Source organism: Mobula hypostoma, chromosome 22, assembly GCF_963921235.1.
Source record: "Mobula hypostoma chromosome 22, sMobHyp1.1, whole genome shotgun sequence".
NCBI lineage: Eukaryota > Metazoa > Chordata > Chondrichthyes > Myliobatiformes > Myliobatidae > Mobula > Mobula hypostoma.
Window position 1 is genome coordinate 54,799,875 of NC_086118.1, and position 17,052 is coordinate 54,816,926.

Here is a 17,052-nt window from a genome sequence, read left to right on the forward strand (position 1 = left end):
CACAGTTGGATTTGAAATATTACAAAGCTTTAATTTTATTCATTGCTGTAGTGGTAGCATGCTGCTTTCATTATTTAGTGTGCTTGTAGCACACTAGATTACCACATCAGTTGTACAGCTACCTGGTGCTGTTTCTTGTCTGCTCTTTATTGATTCACAGTTGTTAACCCACCCTGATGGTATTGGGTATGTGCAGTGCCATGGGTTTATAGATTGTAGTGGAATGGACCAAAATATCCTGCTTTAGATTTGCAATGCTTTAAGGATGCTCAGTGTTGTCTTGATAAATATATGCTTGGCACAGCAGTATTTTCACAGAATGCGATGTTATCAGATTTACTTCTTGGCAAAGACAATGCAAAGATTACATTTATCATGGACATATATATCTTCATTGTGAGGAAGGAATTCAGAATGTTTTTGTCTTGCTTTGATTCTTTTATCACCAGACACAAGGCTAGCCTAGTGGCTACATCCTGTCAAGACTGGTTCACTGATGACTTCTATAACACTCTTGATGATAAGTTACACAGTTCCCATCTAGAGTACATTCTGTTGTCTTGTGCACTTGGTATTTCCTCCAAATGGGGAGTAGTGATTTATCAGCCTAGTGAGGTGGTAGAGAGTAATCAACAGCAGGCCTCCTAGCCCATGGTTATCCTCCTGACAGTTGACTTCCGGAAGTCTACCACCAGCATTTTACTTCAGATTATTTAATTAGCTGAATTTAACTGATTAATGTCTCTGGATAATTGGTCCAAAGCCTTGAACTACTTGTGTTCTGGCATCCACTATTCAAGCTTGTTTACCAACTGTTTCATTGTTCTCTGGCTTTTGGTTGGTCAATAAGTCTTAGTGCACACATTTTACTTCCAGTGTATTCTCATAAACTTTACTTACATACACTGAACCCTAATTCTTGTTTTTGGATGTACTTCCACAACTCTAACAACTCCTGTATACAGTATACAGATCATTGCATATAATTGTTTATGCTGTGTGTGTTCAGGATGCTGGCTGAAGTTTATTTGAAGAGTCTCTGTGAGACTGGCATATTTCAATAACTTCCAGAAACATAGAACAAGAATAGGCCATTTGGCCCTTAGAAATTGTTCTATCCAGTAAGATTGTTGATCAATACCTATTGTTCAACATTTTTCCCATATTCCCTGATAATAATAAATCATTAAAACCCGTGTGGATGAGTGGGTGCCTACGAAAGCTTGCTGTATGTTCCCAAACCAACACTGTGAATAAACCAGGAGGTACACTGTCTACTGAGGGCTGGATGTGTGACCCAGGACTGTACAAGAAAACCAGGGAAGACTTGGGGAGGGCTATTTCAAGAGTGAAGAGACAATTCCGAGTGACAACATCGGGTGCACGTTAACTCTGGCAGGGCTTGCAAAAATTTACTTCCAACAAAGCCAAACCTAATAACATGAATGGCAGCAATGCTTCACTACCAGATGAGCTCAATGCCCTCTATGCCTGCTTTGAAAGGGAGAATGTAACTACAGCTGTGAAGATCCTTGCTGCACCTGGTGACGTGTGATCTCTGTTTTGGAGGCCAATGTTAGGCTGTCTTTAAGGAGGGAGAACCCTAGTAAGGCGGCAGGCTCTGATGGAGTATCTAGTAAGGTTCTAAAAACTTGTGCCAACTATTTGTCCGGAGTATTCAAGGACATTTTCAAACTCTCACTGCTGCAGTCAGAAGTTCCCACCTGCTTCGCTGCTTTTCTGGAGCAGCGGAGGTTGATGGGAAGTGGATACTTATAAGTTTATGAGAGACATAAATAGAGTAGACAGTATCTTTTTCCCAGGTTTGAAATGTCTTAATACCAGAGGGCATGCATTTAAGATAAAGGTATAATTTCAAAGATGTGAGAGGCAAGTTGATTTTTTTTTTAAGTGATGGGTGCCTGGAGTGTGCTGCCTGGGGTATTGATAAAGGCAGATACATGAGAGACTTTTAAGAGATGTTTGGATAGGCTCGTGAATGTGAGGAAAAAGGAAGGACATTATGTAGGCTGATGGGATTAGATTAGTTGGCCATATGATTTCTAATTTATTTGGTTGGGCACAATGTGGGCCACATGGCCTGTTTTTGTGCTGTACTGTTCTATGTTCTATGCTCTATGTACCATGGGGAGCATTCTGACAGGCTACATCACTGTCTCATATGGGAAGGCTACTGCACAAACTGAAGGAAGTTGTAAAACTAGTCAGCTCCATCTTGGGTACTAGCCTCCAGAGTATCTAAGACATCTTCAAGGAGCAGTGCCTCAGAAAGGCGAAGACCGTTGTTAAGGACTCCCATTACCCAAGGCATACTCTCTTCTCATTGTTACCACCAGGAAGGAGGTAGAGAAGCATGAAGGCACACACCAGTGTGTGTGGAACACACTTAGGAACACAGAGGAACAGCTTATTCCTCTCTGCCATACAATTCCTAAATGGATCAGCCACGATGAAATGGCAGAACCGTCTCAATTGGCCAATTCTGTTCCTAATTGAACCCATGAATATTACCTCATTTTTTAAATACATATTATTTCTGTTTTTGCACTTTTTTAATCTATTCAATATACATATACAGTATATACTTACTGCAGTTGATTGATTTATTATTTTATATTTATCTTGTATTGCATTAAACTGCTGCTGCTAAGTTAACAAATTTCATGACACATGCTGGTGATAATAAACCTGAATCTGATAAAAAAACAATCAGCGTTTATCATGCAGTACTGTAAATTGGACTGCCAGCATGTTGAAGGTTTGTTTTTTAATCTAGGTTGAAATGCTCGATAGAGTTTTACTCAGGAGATTCACAACAGTGTAGAGTTTTACTTTGCTAACTAGACCTTAACTTTAATCCACTGCTCAGGACTGAAAGGAGGTTGTGTTAACCTAAGTAAATTTACAGACTACCGTGTTGTCTGTTGATTGGGGAACTGCTAAGTCCACGCAGCTTTGGAGCTCTTCTGAAGTGGTTGGTTGGATCTAGCATTTTGCCAAACATGTGGGTTGAGATTTCCTCCCTTTTGGTCTTAATTTTTTTGTTGGATTGTTTTATTTCATTTATATACCAAGTTTATTTTCAGATGTTTGCTTTGAGTGTCCCTATTTCCTTTATTGTTCTTCATTTCTTTTCTGTGCTTTCTTGGTTATGTATTATTCCTGTCTGAATTTATTAATAACACCTGTGGGGTTGTGATGTTTTTCTTTGGGTATAAGCTCTTTATTGACAAGTTTTCATTCAAACTTTCCATAACAACTTAATTTTGCTGGGTTTGGTAAGACCATAAGACACAGGAGCAGAATTGGCCAATTGAGACGGTTCTACCATTTCATCGTGGCTGATCCATTTTCCTCTTGGCCCCCAACTCCTCCCTTCTCCCCGTATCCCTTCATGCCTCACTAATCAAAAATCTATCAACATCTGCCTTAAATATACCCAATAATATGGCCTTAACAGATACCTGTAGCATCGAATTCCGCAGATTTACCACTCTCTGACTAAAGAAATCCCTACTCACCTCCGTGCTAAGTGGATGTCCCTCTAAGGTTTAAGGAGAACATAAGGGGAAACTTCTTCACTCAGAGGGTCATGAGAGTGTTGAATGAACTACCAGCACAAGTGGTGCATGTGAGGTCAATTTCAACATTGAAGTGAATTTTGGATAGGTACGTTGTCGGTAGGGGTATGGTGCGCTACTGTCCTGGTGCAGGTCAATGGTTTTGGCATGGACTAGATCGGCCAAAGGGCTTGTATCTGTGCTGTACTTTTCTATGACTCTATTATGAGGCTAAGTCCTCTGGTCTTAGACTCCCCCAGCATAGGAAACATCCTCTCCACAATCTATCAAGGTTCAAAAGGTTTCAATGAGATTCCCCCTCATTCTTCTGAATTCCAGTGAGTACAAGATCAGAGCCATCAAACGCTCCTCATGTCAGCACATCTTTTCTTAGATAAGGGCCCAAAACTGCTCACAATACTCCAAGTTAGGCCTCACCAGTGCCTTAAAAAGCCTCAATATTACATCCTTGTTTTCATACGACCGTAAGGTATAGAGCAGAATTGGGCTATTTGGCCCATCGAGTCTGCTTTGTCATTTCATCATGGCTGATCCAATTTTCCTGTCAGCCTCAATCTCCTGCCTTCACGCCGTATCCCTTCATGCCCTGACCAGTCACGAAATCTATCAACCTCTGCCTTAAAAATACATAAAAATGACTTCCAAAGCTGGCTGTGGCAAAGAATTCCACAAATTCACCACCCTCTTGCTAAAAAAAATTCCTCCTCATCTCCGTTCTAAAAGAACTCTCCTCTATTCTGAGTCTGTGTCCTCTGGTCTTGGACTCTCCCACCACAGGAAACATCCTCTCCACATCCATTCTATCAAGGTCTTTCACCATTCGATACGTTTCAATGAGGTCACCCTCATTCTTCTGAATTCTAGTGAATACAGGCTCAGAGCCATCAGACACTCATCATATGACAAGCTATTCAATCCTGGAATTCTTTTTGTGAACCTCCTTTGAACCCTCTTCAGTTTCAGCACATCTTTTCTAAGATAAGGGGTCCAAACCTGCTCATAATACTCCAAATGTGGCCTCGCCAGTGCTTTATAAAGTCTCTACATTACATCCTTGTTTCTATATTCTATTCCTCTTGAAATGAATGCTAACATATTACATTTGCTTTCCTCACTGCAGACTCAACCTGCAAATGAACCTTTAGGGAATCCTGCACAAGGGCTCCCAAGTCCCTTTGCTTCTCCATTTTTTGTATTTTCTCACCATTTAGAAAATAGTCAGTCCTTTCATTTCTTCTACCAAGTACATGACCATACACTTCTTGACACTGTATTTCATCTGCCATTTCTTTGCCCATTCTCTAAATCCGTCTAAGTCCTTCTGTAACCTCTGTACTTCCTCAACATGACCTGCCCCACAGCTATCTTCGTATCATCTTCAAACTTGGCCACAAAGCCATCAATTCTATCATTGAAATCATTAACGTACAACATGAAAGAAGCGGTCCCAACACAGACCCCCAGTCACTGGCAGCAAATCAGAAAAGCATCCCATTATTCTCATTCTTTGCCTCATGTGTTTGTTTTATGTATTCTTCCATATTCTTCAGCACTGTTTGACTATTAAACTCAAACAAGTTGACCTTATAACAATGGAAATAATTAAAGACATTTTAAGTAAAAAATGGTTAAACCAAATGGCTGACTGGAGAAAGGATTGCTACATATACGCGCATGCGCACACACACTGAATTGAAGGCTGAGATTTTATAATGGTTCTTGAAGAGAACTCGCTCAGTTTGAGCAATACTACTTATTAGAGTATGTCTTTCTCGTAAGGTTGTTGCAGGCCTTTATCGAAGTTAGGTGGTGTCCGAATAATCTGTTGCCTCCTTAGTGCTAGGGTCAGGGATATCTAGAGTGAGTACAGAACATTTTGAATGGGGGAGGGAAAATAGCCGGAGTTTGTAGTACCTGTTAGTACTAATGACATGGATAGAAAGAAGGTTGAAGTCCTACAGAAAGAATTTAGGGAGTAAGGCAGAAAGTTAAAAGATGGACTTCTAGGGTCATAATTTCCTGTTCCTTACCCTAAATTTATGTCCACTAGTTTTATTAATTTCTGATATGGGGAAAAGTTTACTGCAGTTTACCCTATTTATATTGCTCATAATTTTCTATATCCCAAGGTCGTTATGCCTTAATCTCCTCCATTTCAGGAAAAATAGACCTCCCGTCTCTCCTCATAGCTGATATGCTCCATCACAGGCAATGTACTAGTGAATCGTAAACACAAAGTAATCTGCAGATGCTGGGGTCAAAGCAACACTCACAACACGCTGGAGGAACTCAGCAGCTCGGGCAGCATCTGTGAAAACGTCGACTCATTGTTTCCACGGATGCTGCCTGACCTGCTGAGTTCCTCCAGCGTGTTGTGAATGTATTAGTGAATCTCTTCTGTACCCTCTCCCGGACTATTACATCTTTCTTCAATGCTTACATTTCTTAAGTCTTGCTCTTCAATGCTTGTGGCTGCAGAGGCTCTTTTGAAACATCCAAGGATAAGCATCATATCGGTTGTTAAATAATATAGCAAGGAATTTGGTCAAAGATTAATGAGTAAAATTGATGAGTAGATTGACCATGATCTAATTAAATTATAATAATAGTTTTAAGTGTGCTACTCTATTACTCAGTTGATATTTGTCAGATTTACTTCAAAGAAATGAAGATTCTTAAGAAAAAATTGCTGCTAATAATATGATACATTGCAGTTGTACAATAACCAGACATCCCACCTCTCCTGGAGGTTCCGGGAGTCTCCCGCATATTAATAGTGGCTCCCTGATGCCTGCAAATTATATACAATGTCCCGGAAATCAATTTTTTTTTGCGAGAGAGAGAGAGCGCATGGGAGAGAGAGCGCACGCGAGAGAGAAACCACGAGAGAGAGAGAGAGAGAGCACGCGCGCCATGAGATAGTGTTCCAAAAAAAGAAAATATAAAACGTATGTCACCCCAGACTACTCTAAAGTGTACCTCTGCCTAATAGGGGTCAAAAATAATGACAGTGTTGCTCGCTGCACTGTTTGCAACAGTGACTTCTATTGCCCATGTTGGGTTAGGACTGTAAAAGGCATGTTGAGGTGAGTTTAACAGGTGTCATTCATTCATTAGCATAGCTAACGTTATTTAAGCTAGCTGGTTAGCTGCTAAGGAGCTACTCTATTGCAGACATCCCACCTCTCCCAGAAGTTCCGGGAGTCTCCCGCAAATTGATGGCGCTACCTCCCTGAAATGAGTTTTTGCAGGGTGGGATCTCTGAATAACTGTCAAACAAGTGGAAAGGATTGTTCTTTAAATAATATTCACTGCTTCGTTAGCTTTCAAGGTCACATCTTGGATTGTTGAGAGGATCCCCACTGGTGTGGACAGTGGTGGAAAAATACTCTGCTCAAATTGGTGCCAGAATTTCAAACTTTTACCTTAGGCCTTTGCTATTTTCATCAGTTATTTTTTGAATCTTTTCTGTAGAAAGCACTTGGTGGGATTTATTTCATTCCTTACTCTGAAACCCAAGTTGCTGCTTGACAATTTAATGCAAAACTTATTTGGATTGTGTTCCCAGGTGATTTCTGAGCCCAGACCAGTAACATCTTCTGATGACAGTGATTTTGAAGCAAGATTGAACAGCTGGAACCTTGGGGTATGTTCTGTCTGTTTACTTCTGTTTTTTTATATTACATAATGCAGCATTTTCAATACAAGAGCAGGTCACCTGGTTCATGCTTGTTTTATGTTACTTCCACAGTTCTTTAATTTCAATCCATCATATGATGGGTTCTCTCTCATGAATTTATCCAATGATTCCTTAGTACATCCATGCTGGTTGACTTAGCTAAACTAGTGAGACTCGTGCTCTCATCAAAGGAATTTCTCTTAAATTCTCTGTTGGGTTTTAACTATCTAAGATTTATAGCTCCTAATTACGGACTTTCCTTCATGTGGGAGCAGCTTCTCTATGCTTATCTATGAAACTCTCTTGCGATCTTGGTAGACATTATCAGATCACCCCTCAGTTTTACTCTCTTCTGAAGTGACCCTGTCTGTTAAATGTTCCGGTTGGATGCAACTGTTCAGGTCTGGTGTCATTGCAATGCAATTTTGTACCCCCTTTAATGCTTATACATAATTGATTTACTTGTTTATTTATTATTATTATTTTTATTTTTATTATTATTTTTATTTTTATTATTATTATTATTTTCTCTGCTTGATTATGTATTGCATTGAACTGCTGCTGCTAAGTTAACAAATTTTATTACTGTCACATGCCAGTAATAGTAAAACTAATTCTGATTCTGATTTAATTCCTCTTTATGATATGGACACCGAAACGATCCGCAGAATTATAATGCAGTTTCACATGGTATACAGTAAATTCCAAGCATGAGAAAATCTGCAGATGCTGGAAATCTAAGGGAAAACATACAAAATGCTGGAGGACACCTGAATCCTGATGAAGGGTCTTTGCTCGAAACATTGATTGTTGATTCATTTCCATAGATGCTGCCTGACCTACTGAATTCCTCCAGCATTTTGTGTGTTATGCCATAAATGACCTAGTTTGGCTAGGTTTGTTGAACTTGACCAATGCTCATTCATATTATTTTTTGTTGAATGAATCTCCAGCCGTTGTCAGTTCCCATTTTTGACTTTCTACTAACTCAGTATGTAGAACTGGCTGTGCACTTGGTAAGATACATTGGGCCTCACTGATAATTATTTGTTTGTTGTGTCTCATTCTGAAAGGATTGTTCCCTACCCTTTTAAGTTTCCTCTTCCTTAAGTTTTCTAGGATCAAGTACTTTTGCTTGTCAAGCAACTCACCTACAGAGGGTGTAGTTGAAGCATGGAGGACGCAGTTGGAGTTTCAGCTCTACCAACTCTCGGCTTTTATGTTAAGCTCCTAAGTATGGATCTTGATGATTAAAACAAACACTTGCTAACACATTTCAGATTTGGAGTTCGGTAAAATTAATACTTATGTTTTGAGTTATTTTTGCTTCAATTTCATTAACGTTATCTTCAGGACTGCAAACTTAAGTAATCATATAAAGAGTTAAAATACTCTTTAATTCTCGGAACTCTGAAAGATTTCTGGTTTGTCACATAAATAGAATAGCCAGTAGCCACACAATAGCTTTGCAGTTCAGTGACTAACTCAATTGAGAATACAATATTAGTAATAAACAGATCAAAGGGAATACAGTCAGCCCATATCCTTTAGTTGTGGCTTTGCATGAGAGCAAATAGATTGGTATTGGTCTCTACGAACTTCAAAGTGATTTCAGTAGTCAGTGAAGGAGACACCACAAACAGCTGCACCACTGAACTGCTCTGGGAAATTTACTGGAAAACAGAGACATAGAAGGCTACAGCTGTTGTGAAAGTACATAAGAAAATTAAGAACTTTTTGCAAATTTTATAATTGCATGTTTAGTTGTTATGTAAAAATATCATGATTGTATTAAAAAATATTCCATGAAACCCAGTAAGGATTTAAGTATATCCATCTAATTAAGTAACATGGCGGCAGTATTTAAAAATCAGAGACTGTGCCAGCTACAGCAAATCCTGGCAATCAGCAGTGAGATGAAAATTAGTCATTCTCCGTTATCTGTCACAAAGAATTAATCTGCTTTGCCAGAAAAGCAGTTTAAAGAGCAAGCAACTAAATGAAATTGTGTGTCTGTACAAAAATACAAACAAGTACCAGGAAGCATAATCTCAAGTCGGAACGTTCAAAGGGTTCAAAGGATAGCAGGGAACAGCTTGAGCTTTGTTTTTGTGGTTTAGAATGGCAATTGAACTCTGATTAGAGGACAGATGTGTCTGTCCCAGGCTTTCATTATTCTGTGAGCAAAAAAAATTATACATGCTCACGATAGTATGTGTATATGTTTTTAAACTATTTCTCTTGTTCTTTTAATCTCTTCCGCTGTACTTTTGTGAGTTCTGGTAGACGGCAAACACCCATGGAACCATATCTTAACAAACGTTGTCAGCCTTGGAAGAGGAAGGGAGGAAACTCGATCCTCCTCAAAAGTCGCATGCCTTGTTGCTTCCCGAACTGTGAAGCCAAGAGACTGATTTCTTTGGTCAGGTTCTGCCGGGTCATTGTTTTGTCAGTCTTAAGATGGAGTATTTACCATCAAGACCTTCCTTCTCTCCATGTTCCTTCCTGTGTGTGCGTGGGTTTCCTCCAGGTGCTCTGGCTTCCTCTCACAGTCCAAAGATGTATCAGTTAGTAGATTAATTGGTGTTTGTAAATTGTCCCATGATTAAGCTAGGGTTAAATTGGTGGGTTGGTGGGTTGCTGGGTGGCACGGCTTGGAGGGACAGAAAGGCTGTGCCATGCTTTATCTCTAAATAAAATAAATCTGAACAAAAATAAATGTATAGGATGACAATAGTTACTGAAAAGCTGGATGTTATTTGCCCTGTGCTACAATGAAGATACCTAACCCAATTTCTCTATCAGAAACAAGAGAAAATCTGTAGATGCTGGAAATCCAAGCAACACACACAAAATGCCAGAAAAATTCAGCAGGCCAAAAGGCAGCATCTATGGAAGAGAGTACAGTCAACATCTTCAGCAGGGTCCTGTGAAGGGTCTTGGCCCGAAATGTCAACTGTACTCTTTTCCAATTTCTCTATATCCTTTTGATAATTTCATGAATGCAGAAAAGATTTACCATGATGTTGCCTGAACCTAGGGCCAGAGTTTCAAGGAAAGATTACATAAACTAGGGCTGTTCCATGAAACATAGGACATTGAGGGGTGATCTAATAGAGGTATTTAAAGGGTGACATGGTAGTGTAGCAGTTTGCATAACACTATTACAGTGCCAGCAACAAGGGTTTAGTTCCACCGCTGTCGGTATGGAGTTTGTATGTTCTCCCTGAGTGCATGGGTTTCGCCCAAATGCTCTGGCTCCCTCTGACAGTCCAAAGATGTACGGGTTAGTGGGTTAATTGGTCATATGGGTGTAATTGAACGGCACGGGCTCGTTGGGGCAGAAAGGCTTGTTACCATGCTGTATCTCAAAAATATATTAAAAAAAGATCTTGAGGAGCAAAGACAGGGTGAAAGTCCAGTTGTTTACCCAGGGAGGAGGTCGTAAAAACAAGCAGCATAGGTTTAAGATCAAGGTGAGAGATTTAAAAGGGACATCAGAGGGAGCTTCCTCACACATTGTGGTATATACTTGGAATGAGTTGCCAGAAATAGTGGTTGATCTAGGCAGTCACATTAGCAATATTTAAAAGCTATGCAGATAAATGCATTGGTAGAAGAGATTTAGAAATCTTATGGATCAAATGCAGGCACATGGGACAAGCCCACTGGGCGACACATCTGGCATGGAGAAGATGGGCTGAAGAGCATGTTTCCATGCAATGTGACTATGACTCCATTTCTATCTGTCTTACTGTTGTCAGCAAACTCAGCAACCATACCATATGTGCCTTCCTTCAAGTCATTTAGTGAAATTGTTCAAAGCTGAGGCACACCGATCCCTGAGGCACACTGCGCATAACTGGTGAACCAGAAAAGACCCCTTTCTTCTTCCTGTCAACCAGTCAATCTTCTATCCACACTGACATTTTTTATGAACTTTTATTATTCATTTGTTGTACCTTGAACATTAAAGTCTCTGTCATTTTTTTTCCTGTTCAGCTAGTGTAAATACAGGTGTCCCCCGCTTTTCGAACGTTCACTTTACGAAACCTCACTGTTACGAAAGACCTACATTAGTACCCAGTTTTCGCTAACAGAAGGTGTTTTCACTGTTACGAAAAAAGCAGCACGCGATAAAAGGCAGCGCGCACCCCGAGCAGCTGCTCTCCCCTGGATTCGGAACTGCATTCTTGCCGGCATTGCTTAAGCACGTGCCTGTGAGCAGCCATTTGCAAGATGAGTTCTATGGCATCGGAAAGGCCTAAAAGAGCTCGTAAGGGTGTTACACAGCGTAAAACTAGACATAATTAAGTGTTTCGATCGTGGTGAACGAAGTAAGGACTAAGTGAGTTTGGCTTGTGGAAGTTGACGAAGATGATGTTGAAGAGGTTTTGGCATCCCATGACCAAGAACTGATAGATGAAGAGCTGATGCAATTGGAAGAGGAAAGGATAACATTCGAAACCGAATGAGTAATGATAAAGTACGACTTTAATTTTGAAAGAGTACGTCGGTTTAGCAGGATGGTTTGCAGGATGGTTTGAGTGCTTACAAAGAACTGTATGATCTAAAAATGTGCGAGGCTCAGCAGTTAAGCAAGCCTTCCACATCAGCCACAGCAGACAACGAACCTCGACCTTCGACATTGAGGCGGGCAGTCATAGGAGAAGATGAGCTGCCTGCTCTAATGGAAACAGACGATGAGATGACACCCCAGTGTCCCACTACCCCAACACCCAGGCCGCGGACAGATACTGATTCACGGAGAATGCAGCAGTAGCTGGGAGACACACAGCACATCTTTAAGAAAAACGCCGAAATAAACATGCTAATTAACTAGGTGCCGCCCGACACGTAATTGTCAGCCGAGATCAGAGGCGATGCAGTCGGCAATTGGCATGTTTATTTCGGCTTTTTTCTTAAAGATATGCTGGATGCGTCCCGGCTACCGCTGGACCTCTGCGTGCTTCGCGGCAATGTATCGCTCGGCGGCCTGGAGGGTGGGGGCCACTGCACCACCCAAACTCCGACAAGTCTAACACACCATCATCAGTGTGCTCCATTCTTTCCCAATTCCGGTAAGTGACTCTACACTGTACATACATTATTTCTACTTTATATCGGCTGTGTATTTTTACGTGTTATTTGGTATGATTTGGCAGCCTCATAGCTTAAAGGGTACTGGAGAGCGCTTGTGCCATATTTTTGCTGACGGCGCTTGGTGTGAGATTTTTGCTATGGAGAACAGTTCAGGCGATGATTGTGGAAAAGTATTTCTACTTTATATAAGCTGTGTATTTATCATATCATTCCTGCTTTTACTATATGTTACTGTTATTTTAGGTTTTATGTGTTATTTGGCATGATTTGGTAGGTTATTTTTGGGTCTGCGAACACTCACAAAATTTTCCCATATAAATAAATGGTAATTGCTTCTTCGCTTTACGACATTCCGGCTTACTAACCGTTTCATAGGAACACTCTACCTTCAGATGGCCGGGGAAACTTGTACTATATCTTTGGAATACCTGCTCAGAGCATCTGTATTTTAGATTAGATTAGATTATGAGGACACGCAGTTCTCTTTTATTGTCATTTAGTAATGCATGCATTAAGAAATGATACAATGTTTTTCCAGAATGATATCACAGAAACACATGACAAACCAAGACTGAAAAACTGACAAAAACCGTATAATTATAACATATAGTTACAACGGTGCAAAGCAATACGGTAATTTGATCAGAACAGACCATGGGCATGGTAAAGTCTCAAAGTCTCTCGAAAGTCCCATCATCTCACGCAGACGGTGAACCCCCAGCGCCGCCAACTTGCCGATGCAGCATCCCGGAAGCATCTGACCACCGTCCCACTCCAAGTCCGTCCAAAAACTCCGAGCCTCCGACCAGCTCCCCGACACCGATGCACCGAGCGCTTCGACCCCGGCCCCAGCAACAGGCAAGACCGAGGATTTGGGGCCTTTCCTCCGGAGATTCTCGATCGCACAGTAGCAGCGGCAGCGAAGCAGGCATTTCAGAAGTTTCTCCAGATGTTCCTCCGTGCTTCTTCATGTCTGTCTCTATCAAATCAGGATTGTGCACAGTATCCTACTTCACAGATACGTTATCAATTCGGAACGGCTGTGCGCTCTGCATCGCGCCGCCATCTTCTCCTCCCTCTTAATGAATATTTTATAACCTTTGTTCGATACTTTCATTAACTGTTTTAATCCAATGGACAAAAATATTTTAGAGCCTTTCTTCGTTCTAGCAATTTTACATTTCCAATTCAGTAATTTAAAAAAATTGTATTCCATTTGTGATATAATGAAAACCCCAGTATCATCTACCTCTTCTTGCAAGAAATTTAAAATATCCATGTGCATCAGCAGTCCTGAATGTTGTTAATGCTTTGAATGATTTCAATGTTAATTGTCATGTAATGGACATAGAACAGTACTGTACAGCACACTATGGGCCCTTCAGCTCATAATGTTATGCCAGCTTTGTAACCTACTCAGATGGTTTAAATGGTTTCATTTATTATCAGAGAATTATACAGTATACAGCCTGAAATTCTTACTCTTCACAGACATCCATGAAAAACAGAAGAACCTCAAAAGAATGAACGACAGAAAAATGTTAGAACCCTCCCTCTCTCCCCCCGCACACAAGCAGCAGCAAAGCGTCAACCTCCCCCCTCTCCCCACCCATTTCAGTGGAAAGCATCAGCACCCACCACCCACCAAGAAACGGCAAAGCACCAAAGAAAGACTATAATCTGCAGTCAACAAAACTATAGTTTACCTGACAGTTTGACATGCCACAGGCTCTTTCACTCACTAACAAGGGACAGAGAGATGTCACCCTTTTCGCAGTGAAAGGGTAGACCAGCAAACATTCGCAATTGCAATGTTACTGTCTGCCGTGTCTCTTTTTATTCCGAGATTCTCCAACTCAAGAATTGGCGGTAAACTCTCCTCACCATCAAGAGAGAGAAAGAGAGTGTGATTGCTTGACTACAAAGACCTTCATTTGCAACATCGCCTCTGTGAAATCCTGATGTTCCTTCTCCCGCGACACCGGCCTGGAATCGGTTGTCTACAGGGCTGCACCCCGCGCCTGGAGAATATCGGAAAGTGGCCAGTCGGTCGGGGAGCTTCAAGAATGGGAACTCATCGTCCATGAAAAACCGCTGATTGATTTGCTGTTGCAGATCAGGGACCTCGATAGAACCCCAACCACCTTGAAAAGAGAAAAAGAGACATTAAAGAGAAGAATTTAAGCTGTTTCCGCAGATGAGCTCGAAGAGACAGCCATTTGACACCATCTTAACTCCACCCAAGATCAATCTAACCATTCCTTCCTGCAAAGGCCATAGCCCTCCATTTTTCTTTCATCTATGTGCTCATCTAAGAGACTTTTTTATGCCCCTAATATGTCAGCCTCCACCATCACCCCCGGTGGTGCATTCTGGTGAAATATTGACTTTATTTTAGTAGAATATGAACGAATAGTTTTATGTATTTGATAGATTATAATGAAGGAAATCTGAGTATCTTTCTAAATATTTCCTCAGATTTGTGAAAGCAGTGCTTTTGAACTTTTTTTTAAGGCAGAGGAAGACTGATATTTGATTAACATGAGGAGTGAAAGGTTATTAAAGGTAGACAAGAATGTGAAGTTTACCTAACAGATCAGTAGATCAGTTGTGACATTATTGATGGCAAAGCAGGTTTGTAGGATTGAGGCTTCCTCTTGTTTTTAAATTAAATACTTGTCTCTTAAAACTGGCTATTAAATTCCAGAACAGATATGTAAATGCCACTTGCCACTTTCAGCTGCTGCCCTGATCTCAAGGCCTTATTTTAGTGATAGTGATATTAAGAAACTTGAGTAAGATTGTAGTCATTGGGAATCAATAAGAAAACATTCTTATCAGAAGAGGCGAGCTGTGGTGATAAAGGATTCGTTAGTCAGGTGAACAGAAAGGGAGTTCTGTGGACAGGAATGGGATTCCTGGATGGTATATTGCCTCCTGGGTGCCACGGTCCAGGACATCTCAGATAAAGTCCTTAGCATTCTTAAGTGGGTGGGTGAACAGCCAAGAGGTCATAGTCCATGTAGGTAGGAAGAGTGTCTAGGTTCTGCAAAGGGAGTTCAGGGAGTTAGGTGCCAAGTTAAAGGGCAGGACATCCAGATTGTGATCTCAGAATTGTTGGCCATGTCACATGCTAGTGAGGCCAGAAATAGGAAGAATATACAGTTCAACATGTGCTAAGGAGTTGGTGTAGGAGGGAGGGCATGAGATGTTTTGATCATTGGGCTCTTTTCTAGGGAAGGTGGGACCTGTATAGAAGAGACGGCTTGCACTTGAACTGGAAAGGGCCTAATATTCTAGCAGGAAGATTTGCTGGAGCTGCATGGAGGGGTTTAAACTGGAGTTGCACAGGGTGTGAACTGGAGTGCCAGAACAGTTAGTAGAGAGGTTGTGGAGAGAGGTGTTGATAAGACCACAGACAAGGTGAGGAATCAAAAGATTGAGCATGGTGCGACTAGTGTCCTGAGTTGGAATGGCAGATGAGATCAGCATGGATCAACACCTAGAATTATATTGTATCAATTAGTGAGACTTGGTTGCAGGAGAAGCAGGATTGGCAGCTTAGTATTCCAGGAGTCTGTTGTTTTAGATGCAACAGAGCAGGAGGGATTAAAGAAGTGGAGGAGGTGGCATTACTAGTCAAGGAAAATGTCACAGCAGTGCTCAGTAGGGACAGAATGGAAAACTCATCTAGTGAGGCGTTATAGGTCAAAATGAGAAATAAGAAATGTATGACCACGTTAATGGGGCTATATTACAGACCACTCAACTGAAAGATTTAGAGGAACAAATTTGGAGAGAGATCGCTGACTGTTGCAAGAGATATTTGGTTGTAGTAGGTGATTTTAACTTTCTACATATTGACTGGGGCTCCCATACTATAAAAGGACTAGATGGGATAGAGTTTGTGAAATGTGTTCAGGAAAGTTTCCTTAATCAGAATGTAGAAGTCCCAATCAGAGAGTGTGCAATATTTAATTTGCTATTGAGGAATGATACAGGGCAGGTGACCAAAGTTTGTGTGGGGAAGCAGTTTGCAACTAGTGGTCACGTTGCCATTATTTTCAAAGTAAATATGCAAAAAGATAGGTTTGGTCCACGGGTTGAGATTCAAAATTGGTGAAGGACCAATTTTGATGATATCAGAAATGGTCTGGCAAATGTGGATTGGGTCAGGCTGATTCCTGGCAAAAGTGTACTTGGTAAGTGGGAGGCCTTAAAAAGTGAAAGTACAATGAAAGTACAATTGAGAGTACAATGCTTGTATGTGCCTATCAGAATAAAAGGTAAAAGTTTTGGAACCTTGGTTTTCAAGAGATATTGAGGCCCTGGTTAAGGGGAGAAAAGGAGGTACAGTTGAAGTCAGAAGTTTATATACACCTTAGCCAAATACATTTAAACTCAATTTTTCACAATTCTTGACATTTAATCCAAGAAAACATTCCCTGTTCTAAGTCAGTTAGGATCACTATTTTAAGAATGTGAAATGTCAGAATAATAGTAGAGAGAATGATTTATTTCAGCTTTTATTTCTTTCATCACTTTCCCAGTGGGTCAGAAGTTTACATACATTTTGTTAGTATTTGGTAGCATTGCCTTTAAATTGTTTAACTTGGATCAAATGTTTTGGGTATTCCTCCAGACAGAACTGGTGTAACTGAGTCAGGT

The 17,052-nt window shown here is 40.7% G+C and overlaps 1 protein-coding gene across 4 annotated transcripts in view; it reads left to right on the forward strand.

Annotated features, from left to right (window-relative positions):
- The window catches only part of cep112 (centrosomal protein 112), a 553,075-nt gene that overhangs the window by 85,556 nt on the left and 450,467 nt on the right, over positions 1-17,052 (forward strand). For all 4 annotated transcript variants that reach the window (XM_063030627.1, XM_063030631.1, XM_063030630.1 and 1 more), the window contains exon 6: positions 7,171-7,248. In XM_063030627.1, the coding sequence (XP_062886697.1) occupies positions 7,171-7,248 (78 nt within the window). The remainder of the gene's footprint in view (positions 1-7,170; positions 7,249-17,052) is intronic.